We start from the raw sequence: 15752 nt of genomic DNA on the forward strand, positions 1-15752 counted from the left end.
TTAAATGATCCATAACTGAGATGAACTTTGTGCACTACACAAAGTTCTTTTGTGTCTGGAAATGTGGAGAAAGGGCTGTTACCGCTCCTTTGTTTTGTGTTAAGGACCATGCATTTTGGGTTCTTACTCCATATAACGCATAAAACAAAATGGTAGAGACAGGAAGATTGGGGAGGGTGGCGGCTTTTCAGACTTCTGAGATGACTTTGCCCAGTCTGTGAACAAGCTGTGTTGACTGCAGCTGAAGCCAAGAAACTGTTTAAAAAAATAAATGAATAAAATTCACTACTCAACATTTGCTTCATCAGTCGTTCATTTATTTCAGGAGACTTTGCTCAGTCTGTACTACTAGCTCGAGCTACTAAGGAAGCTGTCTGCTGCGGCAGCTTATCTTGTTTCCACTAATTGTCCAGGGAAATGCCTTGCAGCTCTGCTGTAGGGCAGAGTTCAAGGAGCGCTGCTGCAGTTTAGGTGGTACTTGTGCTTCATCCGAAGGCAAAGCAGACTTGCACATCAGCAAAAGATACTAGTCAAACAATATTTTTTTTAAATTGTAGAATAATTTAGTTATGAAGAGACCTAACAAAGGCCACATTGTCCAAGCCATGTACTCAGAGCAGGCCAAACATGATTGGGTTGCCCATGGCTGTGTCCAGTTGAATTTGACTATCTCAGGGGATGGAGACCTTATGGATGATCTGGGCTTCTGTTCCAATATGTTCCAACCCTCACAGGAAGACTTTTTTTTTTTCTTCCCCCCCTCTTCTTCCCAAAAATCAGCTTGGAATTTTCCATGTTGCAACTTGGAAACCCTTTCGAGCAGAGGAGTGAGGGGGATTCCCAGTCTGCAAGATCTTCTTTTGAATTCATTTTGTTATCCTCTGGAAACTGTGCTTCTTACAGTACAGAGCTGACAGAAATAACGGGTGTACACTGGGCTGGGAAAAAGCCCAAGGACAAGTGAAACTGTTCTGAAAAATGCATGAGGTCACACGAATTTCTCTTTCAGCGCTAGCTCTCAAAATCAAGTGATGATGGCGTGTAAATCTAATAAATAATCTTACAGCTCTGAAGATGCCTAAACTTAAATTGTAACGTGCCCTGGGTGCTTAGGTTAAAGGCAAAAGGTGCTGAATTTAGTGAGTCACAGATGCTGTGACTTCCAGACCCTGAGACAGCTCTGTTTAAAGAGCTAACACCAAATGAGAGATCTTGCCATCCCGCTGGCGGTGGCACAATGCTCCAGGTAGAGCGCAGGGATCTCTACTGGGGTAGATGAGCTTGCAAGCTTCGAATCAGTGCCAGGCTTCAGTTCTGGCACTTTCTCCTGGGGCAAATACACAAGTACAGAGGACTGAGCTTGGCAGTGTTGGCAGTTTTCCACTTGGTAGGTTGGGCTGGTAAGTTTTTTGTGGTCCAGGCTGTAAAAATGACACACGTTTGTCTCAATGGTCACATTGCTGGCTCAGGCTAGTCACGGTGCTGGCCGAAGGCTAGGCACTTAAACGTCTGTCTTTGTGTTTTAAGGAGTGTGATACTAACAGTCCAAGTGTAACATATCATACTAATACTCAGTATAGAGCAACAATTATAAATCAACTTGAGCAGTTAAAACTTGGTTCCTTTTCAAGACAGAGTCTAGTGGCCTGTACTGCCGGCCTATGGAATTGCCATAATCCGTTCTTTAGGCCGGTTGCCACTTAGTTAATAGGATAATAAAAGGGTAAGAATTACAATCTAGACTCAGAGGTGTGATGGGGGAAGCAAATGAGCTCTGTTTCAGTCTGTTTTCCTCTTCACCCTACCAGGCAGCCACTTAAATCCCAATAGCTGACTAAGAAGCAGGATACTCCTACATAAAACTTAATGTTGTAGGCTATATATAGGCTTTACTTTTTTTTTTTTTAAACAGAAGAGTGAGTGCTCGCTTGTTCAATGCTGGTGTTGATTCTGCAGAACAGCTTAAGTCTCGTTGGCAGGTTTTCCCCCTCAGTCAGCGTGTAGGTCCTGTCGAGCTGTGTCCCGGCGCCAGGACCTCTCAGCAGTGGGCTGGCTGCTGCCTGTCCCTGCCGATGGCTCCTGCCTGTGTGCTGCTCGGAGGGTTGTATCTCGCTTCATTGTGGCACTGGATTGCCACTGTGTACTTTCAGAGGAGGAAAACAGGTTAGAGTGAGGGTAACTGAAGTTAAAATGCACATTGAACAATGTAGGTGGCAATGAAAATTCCTGTTAAATCCAAACAGGAGTGTTTCTGCTTTTCTGCTTCTTGCTGGTTCAGGACCATGTGTCAAGCCATGATAACCTGCAGACTGTCTGAAAGTGGCCACTCAACTGCATTCAGAAATTTGGGGTCTACAGCTGAGTGTCAGGAAGACTTGCATGTAACAGCTCCCCCAAAAAATCTTAGTTCTAATGGAAAAATAAAACCCACCACCACCACCAAAAAACCCTCCAAACCCATCACCCTTTGGCTGTTCTAGATGACACCTCTGCATTTGCTTATCCTGTGCTTCCGGTTGAGCCCAAATCATCCCAACGACTGGCCTGAGGCAAGTGAGAGGTCCTGTGGCATGGATTCCCGCTTCCTGCAGGAATAATGAAAATGCGTCCTTTCCCGCTTCCTGCAGGAATAATGAAAATGCGTCCTTTGAAAGTACAAGTGGAACGGCTGCCAGCAGGTATCCTGCTCTGCCGTGACTCAGCTCCGCAGGAACTTTGATCTCCAGAGCATGTGTCTCCTGCGGGGTGCAGCGAACCAGCGAGTGAGTGCGCTCTGGCATGCGTGCGAGCGCATCTTGCGTGGGCATTGTAACACACGAATTGTAAAGCAAATTATGCAGGTGAACGCGCTTCTCCACAGCAGGTTACATTAAAGCTGTCTGAAGTGGTGCTGTGAAGACTTTGTTCAGCCCTGCTCAGCTATCTTGGCGGATGAGATTCGACAGCTCGCTTCCGCCGAGGCACGGGAAGGCGGGGATTGGCGGCTGTTACCCGTGTGGAGAGGGCTCCTTTAATCTGCGGAAACTCGCCTGGTGCCGTGGAGTAAATACACGCTCTTCATTTCAGCTGAAAGCAGACAATTTGTTCCTGTCCACCTAGTTCATCAAAGCTGAAAGCCAAACACTGCTGTTGGTGGAGGGGCATCCTCAAGGGGCCGAGCTGTCGCAGTGTGGTTCTGGAGCACTGACCCACCAAGCGCGCATCTCTACCTTGTAAATTTACTACCAGCTCCAGAGGAGCAATCCAGAAGCATAGCTTGGTAGGCTCTGTAAAACTACGAAGTATAGATGGTGTGAGTAATAAGTATGCCTAAAGGTAATTTCTGTAGTAGGAAAGCAGTGTTGCAAGATCTGCTGTTCACGTAATCCGTTTTCCAGCCTGGGATATCAAGAAAAAGTGTCTTGAAGCAGACCAGGGAATGGAGGGAATCCAGTGGAAAGCCAGCCGAGCTGGCAGCACCTGCAGTAATGATTCTTGGTGCTTAAGTGTCACTGGAAACACTTTTTTTTTTTCCCCCACTGTTCCAAAATCCTGGATGTATTATGCTGGCGGTGTGCACTTGGAGCTGGTGGGGGATGCCTGCAAATCTGGTTTTACTAAGTGGGTTTCAGGGTTCTCTGTACTAGCTCTGTGCTCCTCATGCAGGACCTGTTAATAGATACTTGCATCTTGATGCCAGAGGTAATGCGCTAAATATTTTTGGACGGTTCATTAAAAAGGCAGCACCAAAGTGGAGGCTCTCCAGGAGAGGCTGAATGCTTGGGTGGATCTGAGCTTTACACCAGTGCTTGGAAGCCAAGCCTGCTTTTGGCTGGTCTGTGGTCTCTTCTTGAATATGGAGGGTGCTTTTATATCGTGATAGAGGTGGTGAGCCCAGGGTGGCCAGGAGGTGAGCTGCCGGTGGGACCCCCTGTAGCTGGGAGTGGGGTGCCTGTGGGAGGTGTGTGCAAGCAGCTGCGCTGGGTGCTGATAAGGTCTGCTGTCCTGCCCAGGAGTTCTTCTCTCTCCTTCCCTCCTCCCCACCCCAAATGAAAGCAGACAAGCCCTCCTACAAGCAGGCTTGGAAAAAATTACATCATGAGATCCCAATGCCTGTCAGGAAGCGGGGAGGCCGTAAGAGCATGCTAACTTTGCTAACAAAGCGCAGTCGTGGGGATGGCACCAGCCCCAGGGAGGAAGAGCCATCCCATTCCTGCAGTGACCTTTTCCTGTTCATCAGGGCAGCGGCCCCATACCCGGCCCCTCTGGATGAGGCTGATGAGACGGGATATTCTTGCTCTTGATGTGAAGCAGCGATGTGCCACAGGCTCTTTTTCCCTGGGTCAAGGACCACTGCCCAGCTGTGCCCTTGGAGAAGGCGATGGGGTGCTGGAGGAAGCTCTGAGCACGCTCTGGCTGCTGCAGTAACCGCAGCACGTTCACGTATAGATGTTATTTATGTGCTGTAAATATGAAACGGGCCGTTCTTTATCTCGAGTAACGTGCGCGTAGCAGTGTGCTTGAGGTGACTCTGTCCTGCTGGCTTTCCTCCATGGGAATCCTGGATGCCTTTCTGAAATGAGTGTACTTGCAGCGTACTAAATCATCGCTGCGTCCACTCCAGTACAAATGCCGATGTCGGTATAAATCTGAAACCGAAGCTCGGAGGCGTTTCTGGCGTAGGGATGCAATGGCCGGCGGTGTGCTCCAGCGGGTGGTCTGGCTGTGGGCATGTGGGATGGAGGTGCTGCAGGCAGTTGGGGCTCGCAATGGAGATCTGGGTTTTGCATGCTCCAGCCCTTACTTTGGGTTTGAGGAGCTCACGCACTGTGGTGAGCCTGATAGCAGGGCTTTGGCTCTCTTTTACATAAAATGCAGCTCTTCCATGTGTTCTAATATGATTTCTTTCAGGAGACCTTTCCCTGATAGGTTGTAAAGGAGTATCTTCCCTTCACTGACCAGTTTGTAGCTTAACTGGAAAGAGGAGGGAAGCAGGTCACAGCAGGGACTGTTTAGTTGTTGCTAGGAGACATGCTACTTATGTGATGCAGACTTTTACCTTGGAACCTGTAATTAAAACCCAGCAGGGCTTAATCACCTCATAGCTATCTATTGTGTATCTCGGACTGGATACGAAATCAGCAGCGAGCGGTCAAGTGGCAGACACTTATCATAATCCTGTAAGATTAGTCAAAACTGATGTTAAAAAAAAAAATCCCATATGAATCTGAGTAGAAATCAGACATTAACTATCCAGAAAGGCCAAATGCCATTCAAGGTCTGAAGTTACAGTATTATCTGTTCAGGACATACCGCCCTATTGTGAAACCATGTAAATATTAACCACTTTGCCTGAGTTAAAGGGAACACCCTGGTGCTTAATGTTCTTGGTCGCCATTCTGTGCAATCACTTGTTTTGAAAGTCAGGAGATCTTTGTGTATTGTTCAGATGGTATTGGGTTGCTGCTGCCGTCTCTGTAGGAGCAGTAAGGCATGCCTAGTGGACGTTGGACATGGCAAGGCTTGGCTTGAAGGACTTTACCTGTGAAGACTGAATTTGAACTGGGGAAGGCCACTTTTCCTTTGCTAGCCAGGATTCACTGAGAGTCCTGCGCAATTATTTCGGTGGCATGAAAGTGAGTCTGTACCGCTGTAGTTACCTTTACTCCCGCATCTGCCCACGGGTGCTGGAAAGCAAACAAAAGCTGCCAGGTCACTTGTGACTTCTGTTGACTAAAAAAGGCTTTCTTGAGTAGTTTTCATTGTAATGGAGGAAAGAACTGAAAAAAGCTCTGCTGTAACATGTTGCTGTGAACGAAAGGATCAGTCAGGCTGAGGGCATCCCATAATGTTGCAGAAGAACCCTGCTTGGGTTGAGTTTGAAGAAACTAGAGCTGTTACAAGTATAATTCAGCCTGAGTAGCAACTACAGGCTCAAAGGGGATGCATCTGACCTGTGGCTCACTGCAGTTCAAGGGGCAAGAGTAGCCACCAGACTGTAGAGGTCACCTTGTAAGGTCCAGCTGATGCAGAACAATATCCTGCCCCTCGGACAGCTTCCCACAGCAATCTGATCTGGATGCCCAGCAGCCTTAAACTCGGCTGCAAGGGCTGTCTTAAAGCAGAGCTGCAGCATGGCTGCTGTGTGATAAACCCTTCCTGGGCTAGAGCATGACATGGTTTTGCCAGAGCTGGCTTTTCCTTTTCTTCAGACTCTCAATTTGTAGTGTGAAGGAATGGCTTTTGGTGCGGGAAGGAGTGTGATGGTGCACAGGATGCCCAAGGGTCCTCCGCTTCTCGCTTTGCCATTGATAGCCAGGTTGTGGTGTATGCAGACTTTGTGCTAATTCCAGACTCTGGCTTTGCTGGACTTCATCATATAGCACTTCTTTTTGCTACCATTTTTAATGCAGTATTTTAAAAGCATGCCTCTTTCCTTTAGGGTGGGAAGTAATCAGATGTATGTCTTTTGTCTTCCAGATAGTAAAGCCATAGTTGATGGAAACCTGAAGTTGATCCTTGGCCTGATATGGACCCTTATCCTCCACTACTCCATTTCCATGCCAGTGTGGGAGGATGAAGGTGATGATGATGCAAAGAAGCAGACCCCTAAGCAGAGGCTGCTGGGCTGGATCCAGAACAAAATTCCTTACTTGCCGATCACGAACTTCAATCAAAACTGGCAGGATGGCAAAGCACTGGGGGCTCTTGTTGACAGCTGTGCCCCAGGTAAGTCCTTTGCTCCGCTGGTCAGTGTTTTCTTGCTTGCTCTTCTGGTGGCTGCTCTGCTCTTCCTGTGGGAGGAGGTTTTCACCGCCGAGCTGGAGACGGGAATGGGACTTTCAAGAAAACACAGTCCGAAATGGCCAGCTGTGGGAAGCAGCAAGCTGTAAACGACTTGGCCAAGAGAAATACTGGCCTAAAGCAGAATGTGTGATTGCATTATTGGAGGCGCCACGTCTGAGCTTTGTATTGGGTTCAAGGGACAAAGGCGCAAATGCTGGCTCCTAAATGCGAGGAAGACTTGTTCCCACAGAAAGTGCCAACAACCTTTCAGCCACAGGGCACTGCAGGAGGCTTCATGTGTTCTCCTGAAATAGGATTGCAGAGGGAGCACAGAGCAGCCAGAAGCTGCACACTACCTGAAACTGCAGTGTTTAGCAAGCCAAGGCTGTGCTCTGAAAGGTGAGTAATGTGATGAAGTGTGAAAAAGGCACAGTTTCCTCACCTTCTTGTTAAAACAGCCTTGCTAGTGCAATTGCTAGTGTTCCTCTAATGCAGGCTGTGTCAAGCAGCTGAAATTTTCTTTTCCAAATTTGCTGCAGGAGAAGCAGTGAGACATAAGGGATGGCTCGATGTATTCATGCAGAACTTGGAGCGTGTTTTGCCCAGCTTAAATTTAAAGCAGTGCCGTTGCTGACTGAAAAGCTATACATCCCTGTTGACAGGCAGGATGGGTGGGAGTCTCTCTGTTACTGTATGTGCCATAAGGCTCCTGGAGATGCTGGTCATGGTCTCGGAAGTGTTTTCAGTGGGCAGCAAGCGCTTCTCTTGTTTTCCTTACAAAAAAGCTCTTGAATGTCTTTCTGTATAGCAGCGTGATACAAGTGCTCGTGGAGTTTGTCCCTGGTTTCTTCAGCTAGGGAAGCTCCTTTGCAGATGGCATCTAACAGCTGAAATGTGCTTGCAGGCCTGTGCCCTGACTGGGAGACCTGGGACCCGAAGAAGCCCGTTGACAACGCTCGGGAAGCCATGCAGCAGGCGGACGACTGGCTGGGTGTGCCTCAGGTAAGGCTGTGCACGCTGCCTGCGGGAAGCATAGCCGTTAGCTTTGTTCTTGCAGCCACCTTGAATTTAGATTGAAGAAAGCAGGTGAAGTTGCTTGGACACTTCCAGGAGTTAGTGTCTGCTGGTGTGAAATTGCCTAAGAAAGGGCAAATTTTAGTGAAGCGCACTACTACATTTTGGAGCTTTGATTGTAAGGTTTTGTGTAAGTGTCTCCTCTGAAGACAGCTGGTGTTGCACCATGTAGGAGGGGGGAGGGGGAAAAGCCCATACATAGTGCTGCCCACTTACCTAGTCCGTGGGGTGAGTTTGTTTTGCTGCATTGAATTCCACCGGAGAAAAACTCACTGGCTTTGGAAATCACCTGCAAAGATGATTTTCAAACAGAGAATGTGTTTGTTTTCACGCTGGTAAAGCTGGTCAGAAGTGCTGCAGTCTCTGAAGCTGTCAGAGCAGCTTGTGCCCTGGGAGCGGGAGAGGAGACGCCAAGTTGCACTTTGCCAGCGTTGCAGTTCAGGGCAGTACCAGCAGAGTTACTGACTCTTCAGTTTCAATTATCGCCGTGTTGCTTTTCAGGGGGAACATAGCTGCTGTTGTCTTGCCTTGCTACTGTTTATTTTGTCGTCTCCTGGGAACTCCGAATAATCAAGGCACAGAAAGCCCCTAACCACATTGAGACTGTAATGAGATGCTTGATTTTCTTGCTGTGAGATAATAAATTATACTGTTTGTATCAAAGGGAAAAGAAATGTAAGAAATCGCATTAGCATGTGGGAGTTTTGAAATGTTACTCTGTCATAGTTCTGTTTCTGTGTTGACATGCGGTAACCAAGCACTGGTATTATATACTTAATTGCGCTGTCTTTCAGGTTATTACCCCTGAAGAAATTATCCACCCCGATGTGGATGAGCACTCTGTAATGACTTACCTGTCCCAGTTCCCCAAAGCCAAGCTGAAACCAGGAGCTCCTTTAAAACCCAAACTGAATCCAAAGAAAGCAAGGGCTTATGGCAGAGGTAAGGACTCATTAGGCTTAAGCTGCACAGAGCATTTAACTCCTAAGAAAGCTGGGTGGGGTGTTTTGCTTATGTTAAACTCCAGGCCTACTGTAACTGACTTCAAAGTTTCACTTGTATACTCTTGGTGTGGTGCCTAGTTTCAGAAATACATGGATATAGTCCAAAAGACACTCCTAGTTCTAACATGTAAATTCCCCAAAGTCTCTGAACCTGTTCTGCAAGCTGCCAGCCTTGCAGTCCACAGCTGGAAGAAGGAGCATGGTACAGGGCTAAAACAACCTGGCTGTGAGGTTGAAGCTAGCCTATGGTTCCTGATGGTTGCTGATCTAGCAGTGGATGGTTTTTGTGATAAAGCACTCCTTATAAGAGCAAAAACCTCTTTACGTCTGTGTGTATCTCTGTAGAGGCAGTCTCCCGTTTCCCAGGCTTGGTGGCAGATGTGTGTTAGGGCGAGAATTCTAAATAAGTTATCTGAATTGATCAGTAGGTGTGAATGCTTTGTTTGCACATGCACAAAGGTGGGTTGGTAACCCTTCAAACATTAAATAGTGTTGAGATTTTGTGTTAAAGGCTGTGTTTGCAAATTGGCAGGACTTGTCCATAGATGTTTATGCAACTGTAGATATAAATAGGCATTTGTATTTTTAACTTACCTGTAACTTCTGATGTGGTTCTACTCTAGATTGGAATACAATCGCAACTAAATGATTTTTACCTTTAAAATGCTTGGTGTGTAGCAAGACATCACTTACGCATTACACTTAGTTCTCCATTCCATCTGGTTTTTTTGATCTGGAGGCTGCTGTTGGTCCTTCAAGAATTTTAGAACTAGTGGGTTTCAAAATTGAGTGGATTAGAGTATAATGAAAAGAAACAAAGCTCTCCTTATTTTTTTTCTGGTTTTCTTCAGCTTTTTTTCAACTTTATTTTCCACTGAAACGTAACTAGTGGAATGCATGGACATGGACATTTTCAAAAACTGGAATTGTTTTGTTGCCCGCTTTTGTGCGTACCATGCTCTGGAACCATTGTAATGGAGGTTTTAAAGGGTGAGCAGCTCTTCTTGGAAGACTGATGTTTTCCTGAAGTTAATTGCCAGAATGGAGTCACTAGATATAAATGACAATTCTGACTGCTAAGGTATGTCAGAACCGAAAGGTGACTCCAGCAGCAAGGGGCTCGCTGCCAAACTGGGCAGGGCTTTTGGACAGATGAGTAACAGTTTTTCATGCTTCCAGAAAAAGGTGACTGTCAAGTGTGAAGTTGGTCAGTTTTATGTTATATATTTTTGTAAATCATTGTTTTTCCATGTAAATTGCTCGTAATCTCCCAACGTGAGCCTTACTGTAGGGCATCTCCCTGGGCATGGCAGCGGTTTGCTCGGAGGGCAGCTGGCTGTGGGCCTGCTGTGAAGTGAGGCTGCAGGGATGCTGTACGCAGTTACACACCGGTGCACGGCGAGTTCTCCTTTACCCGGCCAGAGCAGATCCCTGAGAGGAGGGGACGATCTAGATGAAATGTAGGCTAAGAAAGTGCTGTGCTCATGCTGTCCCGGCTGAAGCTGTCTTCTGAGGATAAGCAATCCCTCTCGCTGAGCTTGCAGAAGGAGGGATACTTAACTCGAATGCCACATCCTAATGCTTGTGCGGTGGTCTGAAGATATGCAGAGCAAATTTATAGCTGTTTAAACTGGATGATAATCTAGGGCTTAGTTTGAAAGAATGAATTTGTCAATTGTTAACACCTTATCAGAATGCTCAGATTTCCTAGTAAAAACATGATCTTCCTTGCTTTGCTCTCAAGTTATTGTTTTCTGAAGATAAACAAGTTCAGGAATTCTGTTGTTCACAACCACTTCCTTTATAATCTATCAGACATTGCATTTTCCACTAATTGTGCCATAGAGCAGTAGTGCCCACGGTTTTATGAATAAGCTGAGGAGTAATTCCCTTGGAAGGAAGGGTATATATGTTTCAGCTAGTCTGGAACCAGCAACTTTGGGAAGTTCTTCCACCCACTCAGTCTGACACCACCATGGCAGGTGTCATGACCTGGGGCTAAGTATGGGGAGATGATGAAACCCTGCTGGTAAATGCATGCTGCAGCAGGCCCTGTGCTGGGGAATAAGGAAACTCTGATTAAAAGTTAAGTGGAAGTGACATAGAATTGCACGGGTTTTGTGGTTTAAAGAGGTTCCTGTGTGCCATTTGTACAGTGTTCATTCTGAAGGGGTAGTTTGAGCAGCTTTCAAAGAGTGGTAAATCTGAGCAGTGGCTGTACACCTGAGTTCTGAAGTAAAATGAGACAGTATAGGTAAGAACTGTCTTGCTTAACCAAGTATTTCACTCTTGGCTTTTACCAGGCCTTTACCAAAGGCTTCCCAAAATTTCTCTCCTGCCTCCCTGGTTGCTCTCCTTGCACTGCAGCACTGGTGCAGCATTTAGCTGCACAAAGCAGAGTAGCTCCTGAAGAGCAACTACTGCACATACCCCACGTGCTGTCCGGGATCATGCACCAGCAGTGGACTTGACCCTCAGTGTGTTGCTCAGGCAAAGTGGGTAACTTGCTTTCACTTAAAACCAAGTGCCAGGTGGGTTCCTGACTCGGCCACAGACCCTGAGATGAGTTGAGTCCAGTGATATAACCCATTTTTACCGATGTTTGTATTGTAAGAATGGTGTTATTGTGGGCTTGATGCTCTGAGCAGGTGTTGAATGGGCATCTTGTAGCAGCCTGGGAAAGCCAATGCTGGGGGCTCATGTAGGAGAACGGGTTGGACAGCTTGTGGGTAGCCTCCAAACTACCTTTTGGGTTTTGTAGCAACAGCTAATGTGCTGCTCTGCCGCTCAGGGATTGAGCCTCATGGGAACATGGTGAAGCAGCCTGCCATCTTCACAGTAGACACCATCAGTGCTGGGCAGGGAGACCTGATGGTCTTCATAGAGGATCCGGAAGGAAACAGAGAGGAGGTACGTATGTTAAATGTGTGTGGAAAACCTAAAGCTAGACTGAACAATGAAGTTTTTGGAGTAACCTCCATCTTTCATACTTGAAGTTATAACAGATAAGTAATCTAAAAAGAAGTTGCAAAGTTCCATCTATCAAAAGTGCAATCCTCAAGCTTTTCCTGATAATTGCTGTACTGGATGAACTTAAAAAATTTTTCACTCTCTGTAACTAAGCAACACAACTCCAGTGTCCGGTAGTTGCAGTGCTTTAAGTTGACTGGCCAAGTACATTCTGATACACTTTTAGATAACACACATCACTAAATCACTGTTAGACCTTACTCATTCTGCAAAAATGGCTAAGGCAGCTATTTAGATGCCATGAATCATTTTGAGTTAAAATGCTGGTTTTAATGTTTATAGAAACTCCTCATCCAAGTGCTCCACTTGATCATGTTACTACATTCCAGAGAAATACAGCTGTATTTTGGACTTCATGTCTCCTCAGTTTTGGCCTGCCTTATTTGAGCAATTAACAGTGAGGAAGAGGGCTGGGGTGGGGAGAAGGTGGCTTGCTTTGTCTCACGTAAAGGCAAAACCAATGGGGTATTTGCTGTGTGTGAGATGGGGAGGTAGCAAGGATCCCTGCTCCCACAGAACACATCTCTGACATTGCTGACTCTGGAAACAGTCCGCAGTATCAAGTGCTGCCCAGAAAAATCCTAGGCTGGCGTGCCTAGGCACAGCTCAACGATGGATGTGTTATCTCTCCTAGGCGAAGATAACGCCGTCCAGTGACAAAAACAAGACGTATTCTGTTCAGTATGTGCCAAGGGTTACTGGACCTCACAAGGTAGGTTGTGTGTCCATAACTGCTGTTTTCTTACTAAATGAGCTGCTCTGCTGGTTAATGTGAGGGCTGTGTGTTTACTAACGGTGTAATAGCTGCTCTAGGCATCCTGAAGAAAAAGTAACCTGACGTGTCCTTAATTCTCCATCTGGGTTATGTGGCTGCCCCCTTCTCAAGGGAGAAGGGTGTGTGTTGGGAGAAGGTGTGTGGGTGTTTGGGTATCAAGTGCTACAGCTGGCTCTGCTCTCACGTGGGGCCATTTCTTGCAGCTTATGAAACCAGTTTTGTGGGTTGTCACAGAGGAAAGTACCAGGTTGTTTCTGTAAGGCGTTTCTTTGCTGATGCTGTTGTACACTGTAGGAGTTTTGCAGAGAAGGTTCTCCCACCCAGCTCTGTCCCCAGATGCCTGCAGAAAGTAGGTTTATGAAGGATGATCCCATTGCTTGGCACTTCCTGAATGGCTGGTCCCCACAGCCAGTCTGAAAAGATAAACACGACTTCTGCTGCCACTTCATTGATGGGTGGTGATCTGCCTCTGCTGGCACATCCAGATTCAAGCACCCCCACTAGTGTGGCTGGCCCTTCAATCAGTAGCACTTCAAGGAGGTGGCCAGCAGTTAGGCTGCGTGGACAGGATGAAGGTTGTGGGATGGATGGTCTCTCACCTTTGAGGCATAGGCTCTCCATGCTGGGAACGCAGGCGCTTGACCCCATGCTTGGCTACGTGACGGTGACACTGAACCCTGTCTCTGCTGGGTGGGTGGGAGCTGATGCTGTCTGTCTCTAGGTTTCGGTCCTGTTTGCCGGGCAGCACATCTCCAAGAGCCCGTTTGAAGTGAACGTTGACAAAGCCCAGGGAGATGCGAGCAAAGTAACAGCAAAGGGACCGGGGCTGGAGGCGACAGGGAACATTGCCAACAAGCCTACCTATTTTGACCTCTACACAGCAGGTAAGCAGGATGAATGAGTACCAAAATCCGCTAGATTTTTCAGATTTGAGGAGAACCTAACCCTTGGAGGAATAAAGGAACGCTAACTGAAAAGTGGGTGAGGATTTGCAGCCCCATCAAGTTCAGAGGTGAAACAGTAGTTGGGCTGCTCTGGGAGCTTCATCTGTGTATGAAGTGTTTGAAGGATGGAGCTGAGATGGGGCAGGAAGGAGCTGAGTATCGCCCAGAAATTTGCCATGAACTTGCTGAATGGCAGCAGGCAAGTTCCTGACTGGTTTCTTCCCCCAGCTCATTTTAAATGGGAGTGTGAAATACCCACCTCCTGAAAAATGAACTGTGAGTAAACTGTGAATGCTCACTCTGTTCTGTATTTGGTTTTACAGAAAGAATCTGCCAGAGTTCATTCTTCAGTGATGAGTTGGTTTCAGTCTCTCTTGTAATTATTAGAGGGCTACTATCTTCATTAGGGCATCTCCATCATGTGGCGTTTTGCCTGCTGTTAGGCCAATGCTGTAGCCTAGAGGAATGAGTCAATAAGATGCTACAAATGCTAATTCATTTAGAACAATGTGAAACTACTTAGGGCAGTTACTTGAAGTATTTAAACACTGAAATATGCTGAGTAGCATATCTTAAATTGCCTTCTGCCTGAGGGTGCTTAGAAATAAAATTAAATGTGGTTATAGTGAGGGGAAGTGTTATGTTCAGCCTCTAATTGGGTGAGGGAGTGGTCTGAATCATGTATAGGCATGTCTGGCCTCTGAAAGTGTCTGGAAAAACTACTTTTGTTCCATGATGAATTAAATAAAATGTGAGAGGAGCAGGTGTCCGAGCAAAAGTGAATACATATAGTCCATCAGAGAAGGATCCTTGTCCAGACCAGCACACACGTTGTCTCTGCTCTTAATCTGAACTGTTTCAAAGCTCAAGAAGATTGAACCGACTGGTGAAGTTGTGGGCTGGTCTGTGATAGGGGTGCTGCAGGGTGATCGCGACAGGGTAACTGGGCTCTGTGTGTATTCAGTACGATAATACTCTCGTGAAACTGTGTGGGTGAAGCAGCAGAGCCCTGTCAGATTGATGACTTCATGGAGATGCCACCATCCTGTCTTGCCCCCACCCACTTGGGTGTCTGGTTGCTGTCAGCAGAAGTTAAACTTTCAGTCTGTGCCTAGGAATGGTAGCAGAGCACGGCTGTGATCCTAAAGACGTGCACGTTGCAGTGGGGAAGGCAAGGCTCAGCTGGGCTTACTTCCTTCGCAGGTGCCGGTGTGGGTGACGTGAACGTGGAAGTGGAGGATCCTCAGGGGAGAAGCCTTGTTGAAGTTGTAGTAGAAGACAAAGGCAACCAAGTCTACCGTTGCACCTACAAACCTGTTCAAGCTGGTCCTCACGTTGTCAAAGTGACTTTTGCTGGAGAGGCAATTCCCAAAACTCCGTGCACTGTTCTCATCGGAGAGGGTATGCTTTTTAAAAATGCACCTAAATGTTGATGGACACTTTTCACCTTGGATGTGATCACAGAATAGGCTCCAATCTTGCCTTCTCTGTACCTTTCAGCATCTTAGATCTGATTCAGTGGGTCACCTGGGTATTCGCAGGGTAAAACAGTGCTCTCTAACAGTAATATGGCTTTTGTTGCTAGTTTCCTTTCTGCCTAGACCTCCAAAAATTAAGCTGCCCTTTGTATTTTTTTGAACTGTTTTATGCAGCTATGCAGTGTCTTGCGTTTTCCACCTTTGCTCCTCAAATGACTATGTTTACTGTTTTCCTTCTTAAGTGACTCCTAACTTGCTTTCTGTTCCATCCTTACGTGCTCCTACGCTTTTAGATCTCTGCTCATCTCTCCTGAGCTACCCTCCATTTGTGGAATTTTGGACTTCACTGCTAATGGCTTCATAGTTGGTAAGAGGTGTGCAGGATGCTCCGTCATGTTTGCTTTTCGTAAGCTTCTAGCCTGCAGCTTGCCTCAGCCAAAAGGGGTTTTGTTGGGGTTGGGGAAGAAAGTGGCAAGGGTGCTGGAGCGGTGTGTGACACAGTCAGTGAAACTGGCTTCACCACAACCTGCCTGACTCAGTTGCGTACGGGCTCCGTGAGCCATTCCCACCGCGCGTTAGGCACGCTCCTGAATGTTCCCACCGAGGTTTGGGAGCTAGCAGATGGCATGCGATCTCCGCTTACGCTGTCCGGCGTAGGACGCGGAGCGATGTTGGCTGCTGC

General features: G+C 46.9%; 1 protein-coding gene across 1 annotated transcript in view; it reads left to right on the plus strand.

Annotated features, from left to right (window-relative positions):
• Window positions 1–6459: 6459 nt before the first annotated feature.
• Window positions 6460–15752, plus strand: part of LOC104503141 (filamin-B) — a gene marked incomplete at its 5' end in the record, with an annotated part of 47396 nt that continues 38103 nt past the window's right edge. Inside the window, 7 exons of the mRNA XM_010151298.1 lie at window positions 6460–6708; window positions 7670–7767; window positions 8634–8781; window positions 11635–11753; window positions 12508–12585; window positions 13370–13532; window positions 14796–14993. Of these exons, the coding sequence (XP_010149600.1) occupies window positions 6460–6708; window positions 7670–7767; window positions 8634–8781; window positions 11635–11753; window positions 12508–12585; window positions 13370–13532; window positions 14796–14993 (1053 nt within the window). The remainder of the gene's footprint in view (window positions 6709–7669; window positions 7768–8633; window positions 8782–11634; window positions 11754–12507; window positions 12586–13369; window positions 13533–14795; window positions 14994–15752) is intronic.

Source organism: Eurypyga helias, unplaced genomic scaffold (genome assembly GCF_000690775.1).
Source record: "Eurypyga helias isolate BGI_N326 unplaced genomic scaffold, ASM69077v1 scaffold3875, whole genome shotgun sequence".
Classification (NCBI taxonomy): domain Eukaryota; kingdom Metazoa; phylum Chordata; class Aves; order Eurypygiformes; family Eurypygidae; genus Eurypyga; species Eurypyga helias.